The sequence below is a fragment of the Megalops cyprinoides genome, chromosome 7 (genome assembly GCF_013368585.1).
Source record: "Megalops cyprinoides isolate fMegCyp1 chromosome 7, fMegCyp1.pri, whole genome shotgun sequence".
In the NCBI taxonomy this organism is placed as follows: Eukaryota; Metazoa; Chordata; class Actinopteri; order Elopiformes; family Megalopidae; genus Megalops; species Megalops cyprinoides.
In genome coordinates, this window is record NC_050589.1 from 38670686 (window position 1) to 38687391 (window position 16706).

Genomic DNA, 16706 nt, shown 5'->3' on the forward strand with positions numbered 1-16706 from the left:
GACTTTCTGTTACTTTCTGGTAACATTCTGTTACTCTGTGGCAATTCAGATAGATTGCAGATATACAGCAACTTTGCCAGTGTCTAAGTCTTGAGATATAGGGTTACTCTGCCAACACTTAATTACTCTGGGTATAGAGCGTTACTTTGCTTATATTTGGTTACCCTGGGGACACTCAGTTACTCTGGGGATACAAGGATATTCTGGTAACACTTAGTTACTCTGGGCATACAGGGATATTCTGGTAACACTCAGTTACTCTGGGGATACAGGGTTATTCTGGTCATACTCAGTTACTCTGGAGACACTTCCCTTCAGCTTAATCTTGTCCAAGCCATGGACGCCTCATTTTCATTTCACCGAGAAGGAGGTGTTTTCTATTTTGACCTTTATTTGTTGTCTTTTTTCAGTTGTCTTTTTTGTTGCTTTGGTTGAATTCTAACAGAGTTAATGAAAAAGGATTTTTGAAAATTCAAGTCATAGAAAAACTCTGAAAGACTGTGAAATGTTTACACACATTTATACATATACACAAATACTCACACTGTTCTGTTATTTACACAAAGGAGCTGTGGAAATGATTCTCCTTAATACACATGTATTTTAATCCAGTTGTGTGAATTATGGGAACAGCAGGTGCTAAAAAGGATATCTCAAATTTACAGGAAAGGGTGGGGTGACATTTTGTACATGTGGCTGCAGTAGTCACTTGATTCTAAACAAAATAAAATACATGCAGTATACCATGCAGTTTCTTTACATTATTGATATTTTATATATTTTTGACTGTGTGGGTTAATGTGCACATTATGTATGTATCTGCTTTCAAAAAACTGGTCTTACCAGTGTAGGGTCTGACAACAGCACAAGAACCTACAATCCACGTCTTCCTACCACCCATCCACCCACTCCAACATCCAACTCTAACACTGTAACAGTTCTATTTTTCTTCCCTTCATATTCCCCATTCATAAAGTTGGTTCATACTTTGGATTTTCAGAAGAATTTACCTTTTTAAACAAAGAAAATGAGAATACACTCATTTACTCACACGTGAGTAACCCTGTGTGACTTCATTTTAGTTTATTATGACTTCAAGTGGGGTTTCCCCAAAGTCTGGCAACCTCTCCACAACTCAATGCACCAGTTTTTCAAGCCAACTGGAATAACCTTCATTTCAAATATTAAATACAGCTGGATGCTGACTTAGTTGAGGTTTAAACACTTTAGATAAGTGAGAGCATACAGTGACACCTGGAGGATAATCTTTGAAATACAGGTTTAAATCCCTGTGGGTCATGGTGGTGAAGAAAATCGGAGGGCAATAATAGTGGTGAAGAAGAGATTTAAAAAATAAAAAAAAATCCTTGGGTCAATATATAGCTGAATAAAAACTTTATTTTCAAATAACCTGTGTCAGATTTGGAGCTTTTTATTTCCCTACAAATTTAGTTTGATAACCAATGTTTTATATATATATACAGATGGGTGACAAAAACCAAGATAAAGTGTCTTAGTAAGGTGTTGGGCCACCATGAGCCATCAGAACAGTTTCAATGTACATTGGCATAGATTTTACAAGTCTCTGGTACTCTACTGGAAGGATGGAACACCATTCTTCCAAAAGATATTCCCTCATTTGGTGTTTTGATGATGGTGGTGCAGAGCGCTGTCTGACACGTTGGTCCAAAATCTCCCATAGGTGTTTAATTGAGATCTGTTGACTGCGAAGGCCATAGCATATGATTCACATAATTTTCATACTCATCAAGCCATTCAGTGACCTCTCGTGCCCTATGGATGGGGGCATTGTCATCCTGGAAGAGACCACTCCCATCGGGATAGAAATGTTTTATCGTAGGATAAAGGTGATCACTCAGAACAACTTTGTATTGATTTGCAGTGACCCTTCCCTCTAAGGGGACAAGTGGACTCAAACCATGCCAGCAAAATGCGCCCCATAGCATAACAGAGCCACCAGACCCCCTCACTGCAGGGGTCAAGCATTCAGGCCTGTACCGTTCTTTTAGTGTATGACACACATGCACTCGCCCACTTGTCGAGAATATGGTGAAGGATGACTCATCTGACCATATCACTTTTTTCCACATCTCTGTAGACCAGTGCCTATGGTTTTTGCACCATTGAACTTTAAAATGTGCATTCATCTTTGTAATGAGGGGTTTATGCACTGCAACAATATTATCCCTCTCTAATTGCTGACGGACTGTTCTTGCTGACACAGTCTGATCACGTCCTGCATTGACATTCTCAGTCACCTGAGGAAGAGTTGCTCTTCTGTTTTTCCTTACATATCGCAGTAATGCACAAGCATCACGGCCATCGAATGTGCGCTGTCGACCACAATTTCTGACCCTATTTACTGATGTCTTTCCCACAGATCTAAATGCAGATGTCACTTTAATCACTGTTCCTATTGAAACACTAGCCAGTTGAGCAGTCTTTGTGACTGACGCTCCTGCGATCCGTGCCCCAACAATGAACCCTCTTTCATAGTAACTTAGAACTTTTCCTCTTGCCATCTTGATCCAAAATCGAGATGAATTGGGCCTGCTCAGCATTTTTATACATGCCACAGAGCATGATTGGATGTTAATTGCTTAATTTTACCATGCAGTACACCTGTGTGGAAGCATTCATTATGTTTCTCCACTCATTTATTCAGGGTTTTCCTTTAATTTGTCACTCGTCTGTGTGTGTGTGTATGTAGGGAGCACATTCTAGCAGATAGATGAAGTGGTGAACAAAAAAAGAATAAACTAAAATACTGTACAATGCTAACTCACAATCGCTGTAAAATGGAATGTAACGGGGGGCCATGAACTCTGCCATATATTGACATTCCTGTTTTTCTGTTTTTAAATACAAAAATGCATTTTACAATGTACCATTTTTTGCTCGTGTTGTACTCTAACTCACTTGTAAGTTACTTTTGATAAAAGTGTCTGCCAAATGAATAAATGTAATGTAAATGTAAATTTCCTCAGCCTTATCCTATTCCATGTCAGCCGCCACTGCTTTCCTGGCTTTGGTCCATGTATGTTAGGTGAAGTGTTAGGTGAAGTGTTGGCTCAGAGGACGCTCATAGAACAATATGGATCTTGTCTGCTGTCCTTGTTCCAAAACAGATAGCATAAATGTGTCCAAGCACAAGAGTTCAACCAAACGTTGCTTTCGACTCTGCCACCATGATGAGGGCACCCCCAAGGTTTTGTATATGATGGTAATTGTACACCTGTGTAAGATATTATAATGAAGTAAGACTGAAAGAAAAGAAAAAAGTAGCGTTTCTGTACAGGCAAAAAGTGTTTCCTGTGACTCGGTCCTCTGTATTCCATTGGGTGCTTCTTTTGATGATTTGTTTGATTTTGTTGATAGGAGCCGATTCACAGACTGTAACTAAATTAAGGAAGGGGGAATGACATCACTGTGGCATTTTATAAATATCTGGGTCCAGAAAATCTTCCAGTTCCATTTCATTTTCTGGGGCAGGGTTATTCGGAGCCCTGGGGAGACAGTAAAGAAGCTGCTTTAAAGCCAACCAACAATACATCCAGTTAAGCACATCCAAATGACAACTCTACAAAAAGAGCTGCTTCATCAGTCTAATGAATGCACCAGATAAACCATCATCTTGGTTGCTGCAGTTCATTGAAAAGATAAATCTTTGTCAGTTTTTATTCTTAGGTGTGGGTCAGCATTGCAATTGTCACAAATGAGACTACAGAGTTGTTTGCACACTGATACAGAATATTATTGTATGTTATGCTATGAGCAGAGAGGCTCACATGTCTGATACGGAGAAGGGGCTGATGGAAAGCGGGTCTGGGTACGGCACTCCTGGGACCTCCATGTCAGGGGGGTAGTGGGGCTGGAACTGTGGGCTACATAGGAGACACATGATGTAGTACACTGCTGTACTGCCTTAAAGTGTGCTGTACCACACTAAATTATACAGGTACTATGCTATACGAAACCTTACTAAACTGTGCTGTACTGTACATTACTATACTACACCATGCTATGCCCTATTGTAATACACTGCTTTACAAAACCTGCACTGCACCATACTTTATTGTATTACACTGTATTGTGCAATAGTGGAATACAGTGTGCTATACTGTGCTGCAATACATTGTGCTACACTGCATTATACTTCATTGTAATGAATTGTGCTGTGTTGTGCTGTAATGCACTGTGCTGTGAGGAATTGCATGCTACACTGTGTTCTTCCATGCATGTACGGTTGCATGATGCCTAAATAGGACAGAATGGGATTTCTCTGAGGGGTACCTAATGAAGAGAGTGATTGCTGTGGGCATCATACATATATACAGTGGGGAGAACAAGTATTTGATACACTGCCGATTTTTCAGGTTTTCCCACTTACAAAGCATGTAGAGGTCTGTAATTTTTATCATAGGTACTCTTAAACTGTGAGTGACGGAATCTAAAACAAAACTCCAGAAAAACACAGTGTATGATTTTTAAATAATTAATTTGCATTTTATTGCATGACATAAGTATTTGATCACCTACCAACCAGTAAGAATTCCGGCTCTCACAGACCTGTTACTTCTTCTTTAAGAAGCCCTCCTGTTCTCCACTCATTACCTGTATTAACTGCACCTGTTTGAACTTGTTACCTGTATAAAAGACACCTGTCCACACAATCAAACAAACTCCAACCTCTCCACAATGGCCAAGACCAGAGAGCTGTGTAAGGACATCAGGGATAAAATTGTAGACCTGCCCAAGGCTGGGATGGGCTACAGGACAATAGGCAAGCAGCTTGGTGAGAAGGCAAATACTGTTGGCGCGATTATTAGAAAATGGAAGAAGTTCAAGATGATGGTCAATCTCCCTCGGTCTGGGGCTCCATGCAAGATCTCACCTCGTGGGGCATCAGTGATCATGAGGAAGGTGAGGGATCAGCCCAGAACTACACGGCAGGACCTGGTCAATGACCTGAAGAGAGCTGGGACCACAGTCTCAAAGAAAACCATTAGTAACACACTACGCCGTCATGGATTAAAATCCTGCAGCGCACGCAAGGTCCCCCTGTTCAAACCAGCGCATGTCCAGGCCCGTCTGAAGTTTGCCAATGACCATCTGGATGATCCAGAGGAGGAATGGGAGAAGGTCATGTGGTCTGATGAGATAAATAGAGCTTTTTGGTCTAAACTCCACTCGCCATGTTTGGAGGAAGAAGAAGGATGAGTACAACCCCAAGAACACCATCCCAACCGTGAAGCATGGAGGTGGAAACATCATTCTTTGGGGATGCTTTTCTGCAAAGGGGACAGGATGACTGCACCGTATTGAGGGGAGGATGGATGGGGCCATGTATCGCGAGATCTTGGCCAACAACCTCCTTCCCTCAGTAAGAGCATTGAAGATGGGTTGTGGCTGGGTCTTCCAGCATGACAACGACCCGAAACACACAGCCAGGGCAACTAAGGAATGGCTCCGTAAGAAGCATCTCAAGGTCCTGGAGTGGCCTAGCCAGTCTCCAGACCTGAACCCAATAGAAAATCTTTGGAGGGAGCTGAAAGTCCGTATTGCCCAGCGACAGCCCCGAAACCTGAAGGATCTGGAGAAGATTTGTATGGAGGAGTGGGCCAAAATCCCTGCTGCAGTGTGTGCAAACCTGGTCAAGAACTACAGGAAACGTCTGATCTCTGTAATTGCAAACAAAGGTTTCTGTACCAAATATTAAGTTCTGTTTTCCTGATGTATCAAATACTTATATATTTGATGGCTGCTCTTGCTCGATTGCTCTTGCTCGACTGCTCTAGCTTGGACGAGTTCCTGCTGTGTTTGTGCTGTGTTTGTTGGTGTTGTGTTTGTGGAGTGGTTTCTGTGCTTTTACATTCAATCGGACAAAAATAAAAATTGGTGCTATTTACCAAGCTATTACATAAGGTAGGTCTGATCTGCTCTTAAAGTTGAATCTTTTGTTGCCATTAGGGGACAGTGAGGGAATTTTCCACTTTTTTTCCTCCGTCGCAGCTAATTCGGCTCTAGCCGACGAGAGGTTTTTTGTGGTTTTTCGCCCTCTCAGGAGCAAATCTCTAAATAATTAAGCAGCACACTTTAGCTAGCTATTCGGGTAGTTTAGCTAACTAGCCGGTTCACTTTTTTTACCTTTTTCTACTATTTTTCAGTGTCAGATTTTAGAATATTCTGATTCTGGTTGTGTTAGCGCGTCTGCGCGTTTGCTGAACTGTAAACGTAATTTTATTGTATTTTGGCTAAGTGGCATTTCTTGCGCTTGATTTCTGCCTTCTGACTGTTCTGAGCCACCTCGGTGCTTTTAGCACTTTTTTAGCTGGTAATTCTGTCTCGGCAGTAAATCCTTATTTAGGGAAAGCGTTTACAGTTAGGGGAAAAAATGTGGCCAAAACTGTGCGAGAGTTGCCGGATGATCGGATTTCTGGAGGGAGACCTCCAGAATGAGTTCATCTGCGACCGTTGCCGACTTGTTGAGCACTTGGAGAACAAGATTCTTGATCTCGAGGCCCAACTAGCTGGACTCCACAGTAATCCTGAATTGTTAGAGTTCCAGGAACTGATTAGTACGCCCTATAGAGAGATAGTGTGCTCACCCAAGCCGGGTAGGGGGGGAATATACAGACCAGATAGGGTGAGAGAGCTGGGTTACAGTAGGGCGTAAACGTAGAAAGGGGCACAAAATTCCAAGAGGGGCAGTATCTCCAGAGATTGCGGTGACCAACCGTTTCGCGCCACTGCAGGACGAGTTGACCCACGATCCTGAGAGTGGGAGGACTGAAGAGCCCCAGGGCACCCAGGTGGCCTCATCCTCCAAGAAAAGGGAGTTGGTGATAGTGGGGGATTCAGTCATTAGAGGGGTAGATAGCATAGTGTGTTCGCGCGACAAGGAGTCTCGCATGGTCTGTTGCCTGCCTGGTGCCCAGGTCGGAGACCTCCTGGAGAGCGCGGACAAGCTCCTGGCCAGAGCGGGGGAGGATCCGGTGGTCATGGTCCATGTTGGAACCAATGACATAGGAAAGGGTAGGTTCGGGGTTCTGCAAGAAAAATTTATTGAGCTAGCGGGGAAGATTAGGAGCAGAACCTCCACGGTAGTCTTCTCTGGAATTCTACCAGTACCACGTGCAAGCAAAGGGAAGCAAGCCTTTATATGGAGGTTTAACACGTGGTTACAAACCTGATGTAGGAAAGAGGGGTACAGGTTTATGGGGCACTGGGACTCCTTTTGGAACAGGGGTGACCTGTACAAGCGGGACGGGTTGCACCTGAACCGGAGGGGTACAGCTGCACTGGGCCAGCGTATGCTTAGGGTAGCAGAGGGTTATTTAAACTAGGGTTTGGGGGGGCAGGGAGTTTATACAGTCAGATGGGTAGGGATAGACAGACTGCCGGAATAGAACACACCATGGCTAAATATCTTATTAGTAGAGAGGAAACGATGCTTGTAAATCAGTCAGAACAGCACTGTAATAGAGGTGGTTCTGGGCAGTTGGGGGCGGGGGTAGAGGGCAGGAGAGGCACACATGGTACCCTGAAATTTCTCTGTTTAAATGCTAGAAGCATAAAAAATAAAATTCTCGATCTGGAAACCGTTATGAGTAATAGTAACTTTGATGTTGTAGGGATTACAGAGACTTGGCTTGATCCAGGGGATGGGGATGAGTACAACGTAGAGGGATACAAGCTACTAAGAAAAGATAGAATCAATAGAAGAGGAGGAGGCGTAGCTCTCTATGTAAAGGATAATCTTAATACTCAGGAAATACCAGGAATGGAGTCCCTTGGTGTTAGTGAAGACTTATGGATTAAGATATTGGGGGAAAATCAAAAAGGCCTGAATGTTGGAGTATGCTATAGGCCACCAGCCTCAGATAGCAATGTCAGTAGTACTCTCTTTGATAACATTAAACTTGCATGTCAGGAGGGTGAGACAATAGTAATGGGGGACTTCAATTACCCTTCAATTAATTGGGAAGCTGTGTCAGGTCAAGGTAAATGTGAGGAAGAGTTTTTGGATGTTGTAAATGACTGTTTTTTGATACAGTCTGTTACTCAACCCACGAGAGAGAACACAATCCTAGATCTGGTTCTGTGTAATAATCCTGATAGAATCGGCAGTATTGAGGTAGGGGAACCACTCAGTACAAGTGACCATAGTTCAATTACATTTGAAGTTTTTTGGCAAGTCAAGTCTGCATTCTCCAATGCTAGAGTATTCAACTTTAGGCAAGCTGACTTTATTAAGATGCGTGATTATACAAGGAATATAAACTGGGTACCTCTTCTAGGTGGTAAAACTGTCAAAGAAATGTGGTGCATATTTAAAAGGATTATTCTGGATGTACAGCGTAAATTCATTCCGCAAGTGAGAAAAGGAAAACTGAAAAAGAAGCATCCACAGTGGATGAATAAGTCACTGCGGAACAGTTTAACACAAAAAAGGAAATTATTTAGAAAATATAAGTTGGAGAGCTCAGATAGAAATAAGATTGAATACAGTAATATGCGAGCTCAAGTTAAGAAAAAAATAAGGGAAGCCAAAAGATGTTATGAAAGACAAATTGCACTAGATGCAAAGAGCAACTCTAAACGTTTTTTTTCAATATTATGGTCAAAAAAGGATAGTTAAGGATGAAATAAGAGGTATAAAAAATAAGGATGGGGTTATGGTTTACGATAACAAAGCTATTGCTGATACACTAAACAGTTACTTTGTGGAGAGTTTCACTAGTGAAGTGTTTTTGCATATGCCTTCAGGTGCAGTCAGCTCTCAGAGACTTATAGAGGAAATTGATTTAAATGATGCAGAAGTACTAGATAAACTTCAAAAACTTAAAACAAATAAGGCAGCAGGCCCTGATGGAATATATCCAAGAGTTCTCAGAGAACTAGCAGAGGTGGTTTACAAGCCTCTGACAGTTATTTTTAAGCAATCCGTTAAAACTGGAGAAATACCAGATGACTGGAAACATGGCAGTGTAGTACCTATCTACAAGAAAGGAGACCGGACTGAACCAGGAAATTATAGGCCTGTCAGCTTAACTTGTATCGCATGCAAAATACTGGAATCCATCATTAGGGATAATTTGCTATTATCCCTGGAACGAAATGGTGTTCTAAATGATAGCCAACACGGTTTTCGCAGAGGGAGGTCATGCTTAACAAACCTCCTGGGCTTCTTTGAGGAAGCTACAGCATGTCTGGACTCAAACCAGGCTTATGATATTATCTATTTTGACTTTCAAAAGGCATTTGACAAAGTTCCGCACGAGAGACTCATACTGAAAATGACATCGGCGGGAATTACAGGAGCCATCACCGAGTGGGTTCGAAGTTGGCTGTCTAATAGAAAGCAGACTGTAACTGTGGGAGGAATTGTATCGGAGCAGGGTCCTGTACGAAGTGGAGTCCCGCAGGGATCGGTGTTGGGGCCTTTGCTATTTCTTATATACATAAATGATCTTGATGCAGAGGTTAGAAGTAAAATAGTAAAATTTGCAGATGACACAAAACTAGGGGGTCTAGCCAACAGTATAGAATCAACTAAAATAATACAGGAAGACCTAAACAGCATCCAAAAGTGGGCAGATACCTGGCAGATGACTTTCAATTTAGATAAATGTAAAATCTTGCATGTAGGAAATAAGAACCTTAAACAAGACTACTTCATGGGTGGAAAAAAACTAGAATGTGCTCAATTTGAAAAGGACTTGGGAGTAATGGTTGACCCAAGCTTAACAGGATCTAAGCAGTGTGCTGTAGCAGTAAAAAAGGCCAACAGGATGCTGGGATATATAGCCAAAACTATTGAGTATAAATCTAAAGAGGTTATATTGAAATTATACAATGCCTTAGTCAGACCGCACCTGGAATACTGTGTGCAGTTCTGGGCACCGCACTATAAAAAAGATACTGAAGCTTTAGAAAAGGTTCAAAGAAGGGCAACTAAATTAGTTCCTGGCATGAAATATAAATGCTATGAGGAAAGACTCAAGTCACTTAACCTATTTAGATTAAGCGAGAGGAGGCTAAGGGGTGATTTAATTGAGGTATTTAAATTTATAAAAGGAATCAATAAGGTTAACTATAATAGATTCTTTAGGGTGAGTTCAGTCTGTAAAACAAGAGGACATAAATGGAAACTAGTTAAGAGTAAGTTCCGCACTGATGTAAGGAAATATTATTTTACACAAAGAGTTATCAATACATGGAATAGGTTGCCAGGTCATGTAGTTGAGGCAGAGACCCTTGCTGTGTTCAAGTCTAGACTTGATGCAGTTTTGGATACTCTTTAATTAAGAAATGGCGAGCTTAGTTGGGCCGAATGGCCTGTTCTCGTCATCATATGTTCTTATCTTCTTATGTTCTTATGTCATGCAATAAAATGCAAATTAATTACTTAAAAATCATACAATGTGATTTTCTGGATTTTTGTTTTAGATTCCGTCACTCACAGTTGAAGAGTACCTATGATAAAAATTACAGACTTCTACATGCTTTGCAAGTGGGAAAACCTGCAAAATCGGCAGTGTATCAAATACTTGTTCTCCCCACTGTATGTATGTGTATATCATTGTGTGCATGTGTGTGTGTGCATGCCCACATGGGTGAATGTGTACAGGGTGTACACAGGGTTATTCCCTTCATTTCACCTTGACAATCATAGATCAATGAGCAGACAGTAAGTTCATGGTAAAGAGATTAATGGCCCCTGTTTGTTTTTCAGTGATTGATTACATTGTAAATTACTTCAGAGGTATCCTCATTGTTTGTGCTGTATGGAAAATGTTTGGAGTAGGATCAAATATTGCTGTAAACTAAACTGATAAAATTATATCCTCCAGAATCATTGTATTGCTGCCTATATAGTTAGCTATCTAGCAGCATATCCATTCCGACATTTAAGAAAATTACAATGACCTGTAATTTAAAGTGGTTCTAACTAGTAACATCATTAATTTCTCAGTGGTTCCTTCCTCTTTGCTTTTTCATGCACCAGATTTGTACACTTTTTTGTACAACTGCAAATCAGGGATGTGTGTGTGAGTGTGTGTGTATCTGACTGTGACTTACAGGTTGGGGTAGAGTGGACCGGAAGGATATTGGGGTCGAATATGGGTGTCCTGTGGAGTCTCACTACGGGGCACTATTGAGGAAGGGGAGGATGCACTCTCCCTAAAACACACAAACACCACAGTCAATATACACACCGGCCCCAGCATACCAGACTGTGTATGACAATATTATTATCCAACTGTCATTTAGTTAGTTTCATTAGTTTCACCCTATGCTTTCCAAAAGAAAATTGAGTCGGCAAAAAAAAAAAAAAATCTTGTATCATTTTTTAAAATGACCGAGACAGACCGAGCTGAAACTAAGGAAACAGGATCTGCAGTCTCTGATTGCACTTGCTTTAAGTCTCTGGATGAATATCAAACACAGTTGGCACTGCAGCATCATGGAGTGCTCCCTGACAAGCCTGATTTTTTTCCAAAGTAACACTGAAGCAGCCAGGTGTTCTCTACTTTAGCTAATGAAAGCTGTGATACTATGACACAAGCTCTTGCAAATAATTACACAATCATAACAAACTATATTATCACCAGTATAATTATTTGCAGCCCAATATTTCTCTTGCTGTTATGACACACCTAAACTACATACTGTATCACAGTGTGTCTGTGCCATTGTCTAATTCTGAAGCTCATATGGAATCAATATTAATTTAAATGAATATTAATAACATTGTCTCCTATTAATCTTATTCCATCAACTATTTTTCACTCTGAGGTAGTCATTTTGTAATGAATATTGTATGATCTTGCTGTTTTTTTTGTTTGTGACTCATCTTATATCTATATCTCCTCTATTTCCCTCCCTCATTGGTTGTCATCTTTAGTACAACCTTATTTACACAAACAGATTTATAGAGGGAAAGAGTGCAGTGTCAACCCCCCTGCTACATTCTTTCGTTACCACTCAGTGTCTCATTGTTCCTAGAATGCAATGCTCCATTCTTGGATCCGTATGATCAGTATTTAACCATGAAAATGTTGCTTTATCGAGCACCCTCTCAGACCCGTCAGCTTCTTCTTTTTCTCTACAGAACTGTCAATCTCCATCATGAGCAGGCTGTCATTTCTCTTCTTTTGTACTATCCAGTCACAATCTAAATGGTGATAAAAGTCCACACTGCAAAAGCCCCACACACGTCAAACACAGATCAAGGGGTTTAGGGTTTGTGCTTTCTCCTTCTATACACCTCCTTGGTTATACCACATTACATATCAGTGATGTCACTACAGTTGTGGTGTCAACTCCTTGCTGCATGTGACAGAAAGATGCCTTTCCTGATAAAGTGTGTTACAATGATTGATCATTATGGAATGTCTTCACAGGTCAGCAGTGGTGGCGGGTGAGCTGGAAACAGGGGTAACGGAAACATTACCTTTAAATATATCAATACTTTCAACCTGTTCCCCTTTATCTTTACATTACTTTAAATGCTCAAAATAACAAGGATGGCAATTTGAATAATTAAGTGGCAAGTAATCTTCCAAAGCTTTCTCTTAAATGTTTCAAATTATAGCTTTCTTGTGTTAAAAAAATTCAAATTACAAAATGGAGCTACATCTAGTTAACCGATTTAAATTACTGACAATAAACTTTCAGGTTAGGTTGAGTGCAATGAACAATGCGGTTTAGAACACAGACCTGACAAAAGCTGTGATGTGTCATGAGCATTTAATGTAATTTACATCGATAAATGCCATCCTTGTTAATTGAACAATTTCACGTTGTAGCTTTCGCAAGCAAACAAACTATAGACAATCTGTGCTGTTTCGCGAGCATAATCACTTACTCTATTTACAGTTGGTGTCAATTATTCTGTGAATTATTTGTTTTATTGTTAATCAAGGAGGATAAAGGGGAACAGGTTGAAAGTAATGATAGATTTAAAGGTAATGTTTCCGCTACCCCTGTTTCCAGCTCACCTGCCGCCACTGCAGGTCAGCTTACCCTGCTACAACTTTAGTTTGAATGGAGACTCCAATGTAGCCATGGCTGTAAGGCAGAGGATCATCTAGATCGAACAGAAAAAAAGAAGAGGGCTAAGTAACAATGAAACTGGACTGAAATACATAGTATTCACTTCTGTCTGAAAAAGAGCAGCTGCAGTTTGAAAACATGATCACCAGTTGGTTGTACTTACAGTATGTTCTCATGAGAACTCAACGGCAGTTAATTTGACACATTGTGCCAGGGTAAAAGTGAAAACAAATCAAGAGTTGCTATCTCTTTTAAATAGTGGAATTAGTTTCCCTCACTAATTAGAAAAAAGAACAGAGAACACAATTTGGTTATTTCAGGCTTGCCTGTGTAATATTTCTTGAAAAAGTCATTTTTGGGTAAGTCTGGGTACACATGTGTGATGAGCTCGATGTCACGGATACGGTCACCCAGGCAACGGATCTCCAAGTCCTTTTTTGTGAAAGGCTGGATGTTCTGGATTTTCCTGCCCCCATCTGGAGAGAGGGGAGAATTGCAGATAAAGGTGAGGTTTTTATGATATATAGGATGCATTCAATATACAAAACTTACTTAAAGCTTTGTAAAATAATAACAATGTTGAATTGAACATTGTGTAGCAGAAACCTTCCAGTATGGTGGTGTCTTATGGGAACTGTTGATTCAACAAATATAGGATATAAATAATACATAATCTACATAGCCACTAATTACAAATGAACTCTGTTACCACTCGCTATTTATGAGTGACCAAACCACTAATTACAAGCAAGTTATATTAACACTTATAATAATGTAATGTCTTATAATATAATACAAATATATAATACAGTTAAAATTTAATTAGACATGTATTAATCTAAACACATTAGTTAATAGGCCAGCAAACATGACAGCTTCTTAGTTGGGATTGGCTTGCAAGACTCATAATAGGATTCAAAAGTATCATTGTCAAAGTGCCACAGTGAACTTGTTTTCTAATTTTATTAAAAACCTATTAATTCTAAATGTATTTACTAGACAACTGCCTGTCCATCCATCTATTCATTTTGGATATTGAAGCTGCTTTATTTGTTACATTTATATTCTACCCGTGCCCACAAGGGGAGGTGATGTGATCGCTATTTTGCCTTACATGCACTATGTTACAGCTTCTTAAAGATATGACAGGCCCTGCCCACTCCTTGCTAAAATGTGCCTTATGTCTGTCTATATTGTAATAGCATTTTATGTATTTCACAGAACCTGGTAATAACAGGTTTAATCAAATCATAATCTCATTCATAATTGAATTTTTTTCTCCAGGCTAACTTTTGGGGTCACAGGTTGGCCACGTGTGTTCTACGTAAATACAATCTCAAAAACTGATAACAGCTATTAATCTACACATGATCATTACTAACGAGATAATTATAATTTTATAAAGGTTTTAAGTTTATATCATTTCATATAACCTTCATATAACCAAAGACTTGAATTTACTTCCAGCTTTCTCACATGTGAATTTAAATATGGTATTAATTAGTTATCTGTCACACAGGAGGGCATTCATAGGATTCAGTTGATCACACAGAAGCACTTCCAGGCCAACATCCTAATCCTGTGAGCTCAGAAGGTGATTTGATTTTTTAAATGACTTAAAAATGTTAAAAATTCAGTGGTTGCTTAAATTAAGAAATATAAGAAAGACAACAACACTTAAATTAGTTATTTAAAAGCTAAAGCACAAGGAGGAAGGACTAAACCAGGTCCAAAATATAACAGATCCATCAGTTCCTCTTCTGATTTGATAATGTGCCGACTGCTCCTTTTATTATTTGGCCATAAATTGATTCTGTGCTTTCTACCAGGCCAGTTACGTTAACCGAACAGGACTGAATGTTTTCCTTGATTTAAGGACTAAGAGCCTGACCTGAGGGGACACAGACTGCTGGAAAATATAGAAGTCTCGTCTCAAGGCTAGAAACAGAATATGTTTACAACTTAGCTACTAGAATAAAAATAAAAATGACAGAGTCACTACTGGGATGGGGTACACCTCACACTAAGCACTAGGGGTCTGCTGACCAAAAACTTTCACATCCACTGTTCTGGGTTACAGGGTAAATTCTTTTCCATTATTTGTATTTTTGTGGTAAATAACTCCTGAAATGGAAATTTGGTCTACAAGTACGTCATGCATATGCATGCGACCAACCATGGACTAGGAACGTCTGGTCATTGCAGTAGCAGGCATTCTCACACTAACGCCCACACAGGCAGAGATATAAAGGCCCACCGAGAGGGGGACATACTGTCAGTGGGAGCGACATAGGCTATGGTGATCCCTCCAATCTCTGAATCACTGAAGCGAAGCAGGAAGGTGCCGTTGGGACGGTCCTGCAGAATCAGGTGGAGGTGCTGCTTCCCAATGAAGCCAAATATCAGCCTGAAAGAGAACAATGCCCTGTTACTTTGCAGTCTGTACTACCACACCTCACACTGCTCTGTTACTTTGCAGTCTGTACTAACACACCTCACATTGCTCTGTTACTATACAGCCTGTACTAACACACCTCACATTGCTCTGTTACTATACAGCCTGTACTAACATACCTCACATTGCTCTGTTACTATACAGCCTGTACTAACATACCTCACACTGCTCTGTGGCTATGCATTCTGTAGTAACATTAATAGAGACATCTCAATACAGACAGATTGAGGGATGGGGCGAGGATAGGAACAGGGGGACGGGGGAGCAGACAGACATTCATATAGACACACACAAAGATAGCTGGACAGACAAATAGATGGGCAGCTACCCGTCACTCCAGTAGCTTTTAAGGTGCTTCTTAGTGAGCTCCATTACTCCATCGAACCACTGCCAGAAGGTGAAAGACCGACCTGGCAACACCTCCTGAGATATACCCCAGGGAAATGAGAAATAGAGAGAGGTCAGTGTTTGTGGTGAGCAGCAGGCAGCAACAATGCAGCTTTCCCATGGCTAACAGCTGATACATTAGCTTCATTCCAGTCTCTGTCTCTGTGGTATTGAACTTGGAATTTGGTAATTAAAAAGCATCAGGATGATTTCTGTGAGATCCTGGGAAAGTATTTGCTTACACATATGCAGAATTTATAAATCTGCCTCACAAGCAGTATTTAGGTTGTTTCTGTATGGGACTGTAAGTCCAACCAAACACGCAATTTCCAAATGTTATTCTTCAAAGAGTTACAGAATTTTCCAGGAAATGAGTGACTTCTGTGCGATATTTTGAAGGAGAAATTAAGAGCTGGAGTCATTCATTTAAAGTTTCAATTAAATATGCAAATGTTAAATGATCACTGATTAGATTGTGTCAAACATACCCAGGCCATACAGACCTTCTTCCATAGACTCAGTAATAAGATTCCTATCTTCCTAATGTCGTCCTTGGATAACCAAAACAAATAAGCAACTGGAGAACATAAAGTCACTATCAGCAGATCATATCAACTGCTGCCATAATATGAGCCTGCCACTTCGAACAAATGAATCAAATACACTGATTTGCTCATTTGTTTATTTAATTTCATATTTTTTATTCATGTGTTTGTATGTAATTATTCATCTAAAATAACTTGCATTTAACTAGTAATTTAACTGAACTTTAATAACAACT

General features: G+C 40.2%; 1 protein-coding gene across 1 annotated transcript in view; it reads right to left on the reverse strand.

Moving 5' to 3' along the window:
• Positions 1-2668: 2668 nt before the first annotated feature.
• Positions 2669-16706, reverse strand: part of stat6 (signal transducer and activator of transcription 6, interleukin-4 induced) — a 36550-nt gene continuing 22512 nt past the window's right edge. Inside the window, exons 14-20 of the mRNA XM_036533861.1 lie at positions 15867-15961; positions 15357-15490; positions 13410-13559; positions 13054-13117; positions 11107-11208; positions 3810-3905; positions 2669-3527 (exon numbers count right to left, since the gene is read on the reverse strand). Of these exons, the coding sequence (XP_036389754.1) occupies positions 3446-3527; positions 3810-3905; positions 11107-11208; positions 13054-13117; positions 13410-13559; positions 15357-15490; positions 15867-15961 (723 nt within the window). The 3' untranslated portion in view covers positions 2669-3445. The remainder of the gene's footprint in view (positions 3528-3809; positions 3906-11106; positions 11209-13053; positions 13118-13409; positions 13560-15356; positions 15491-15866; positions 15962-16706) is intronic.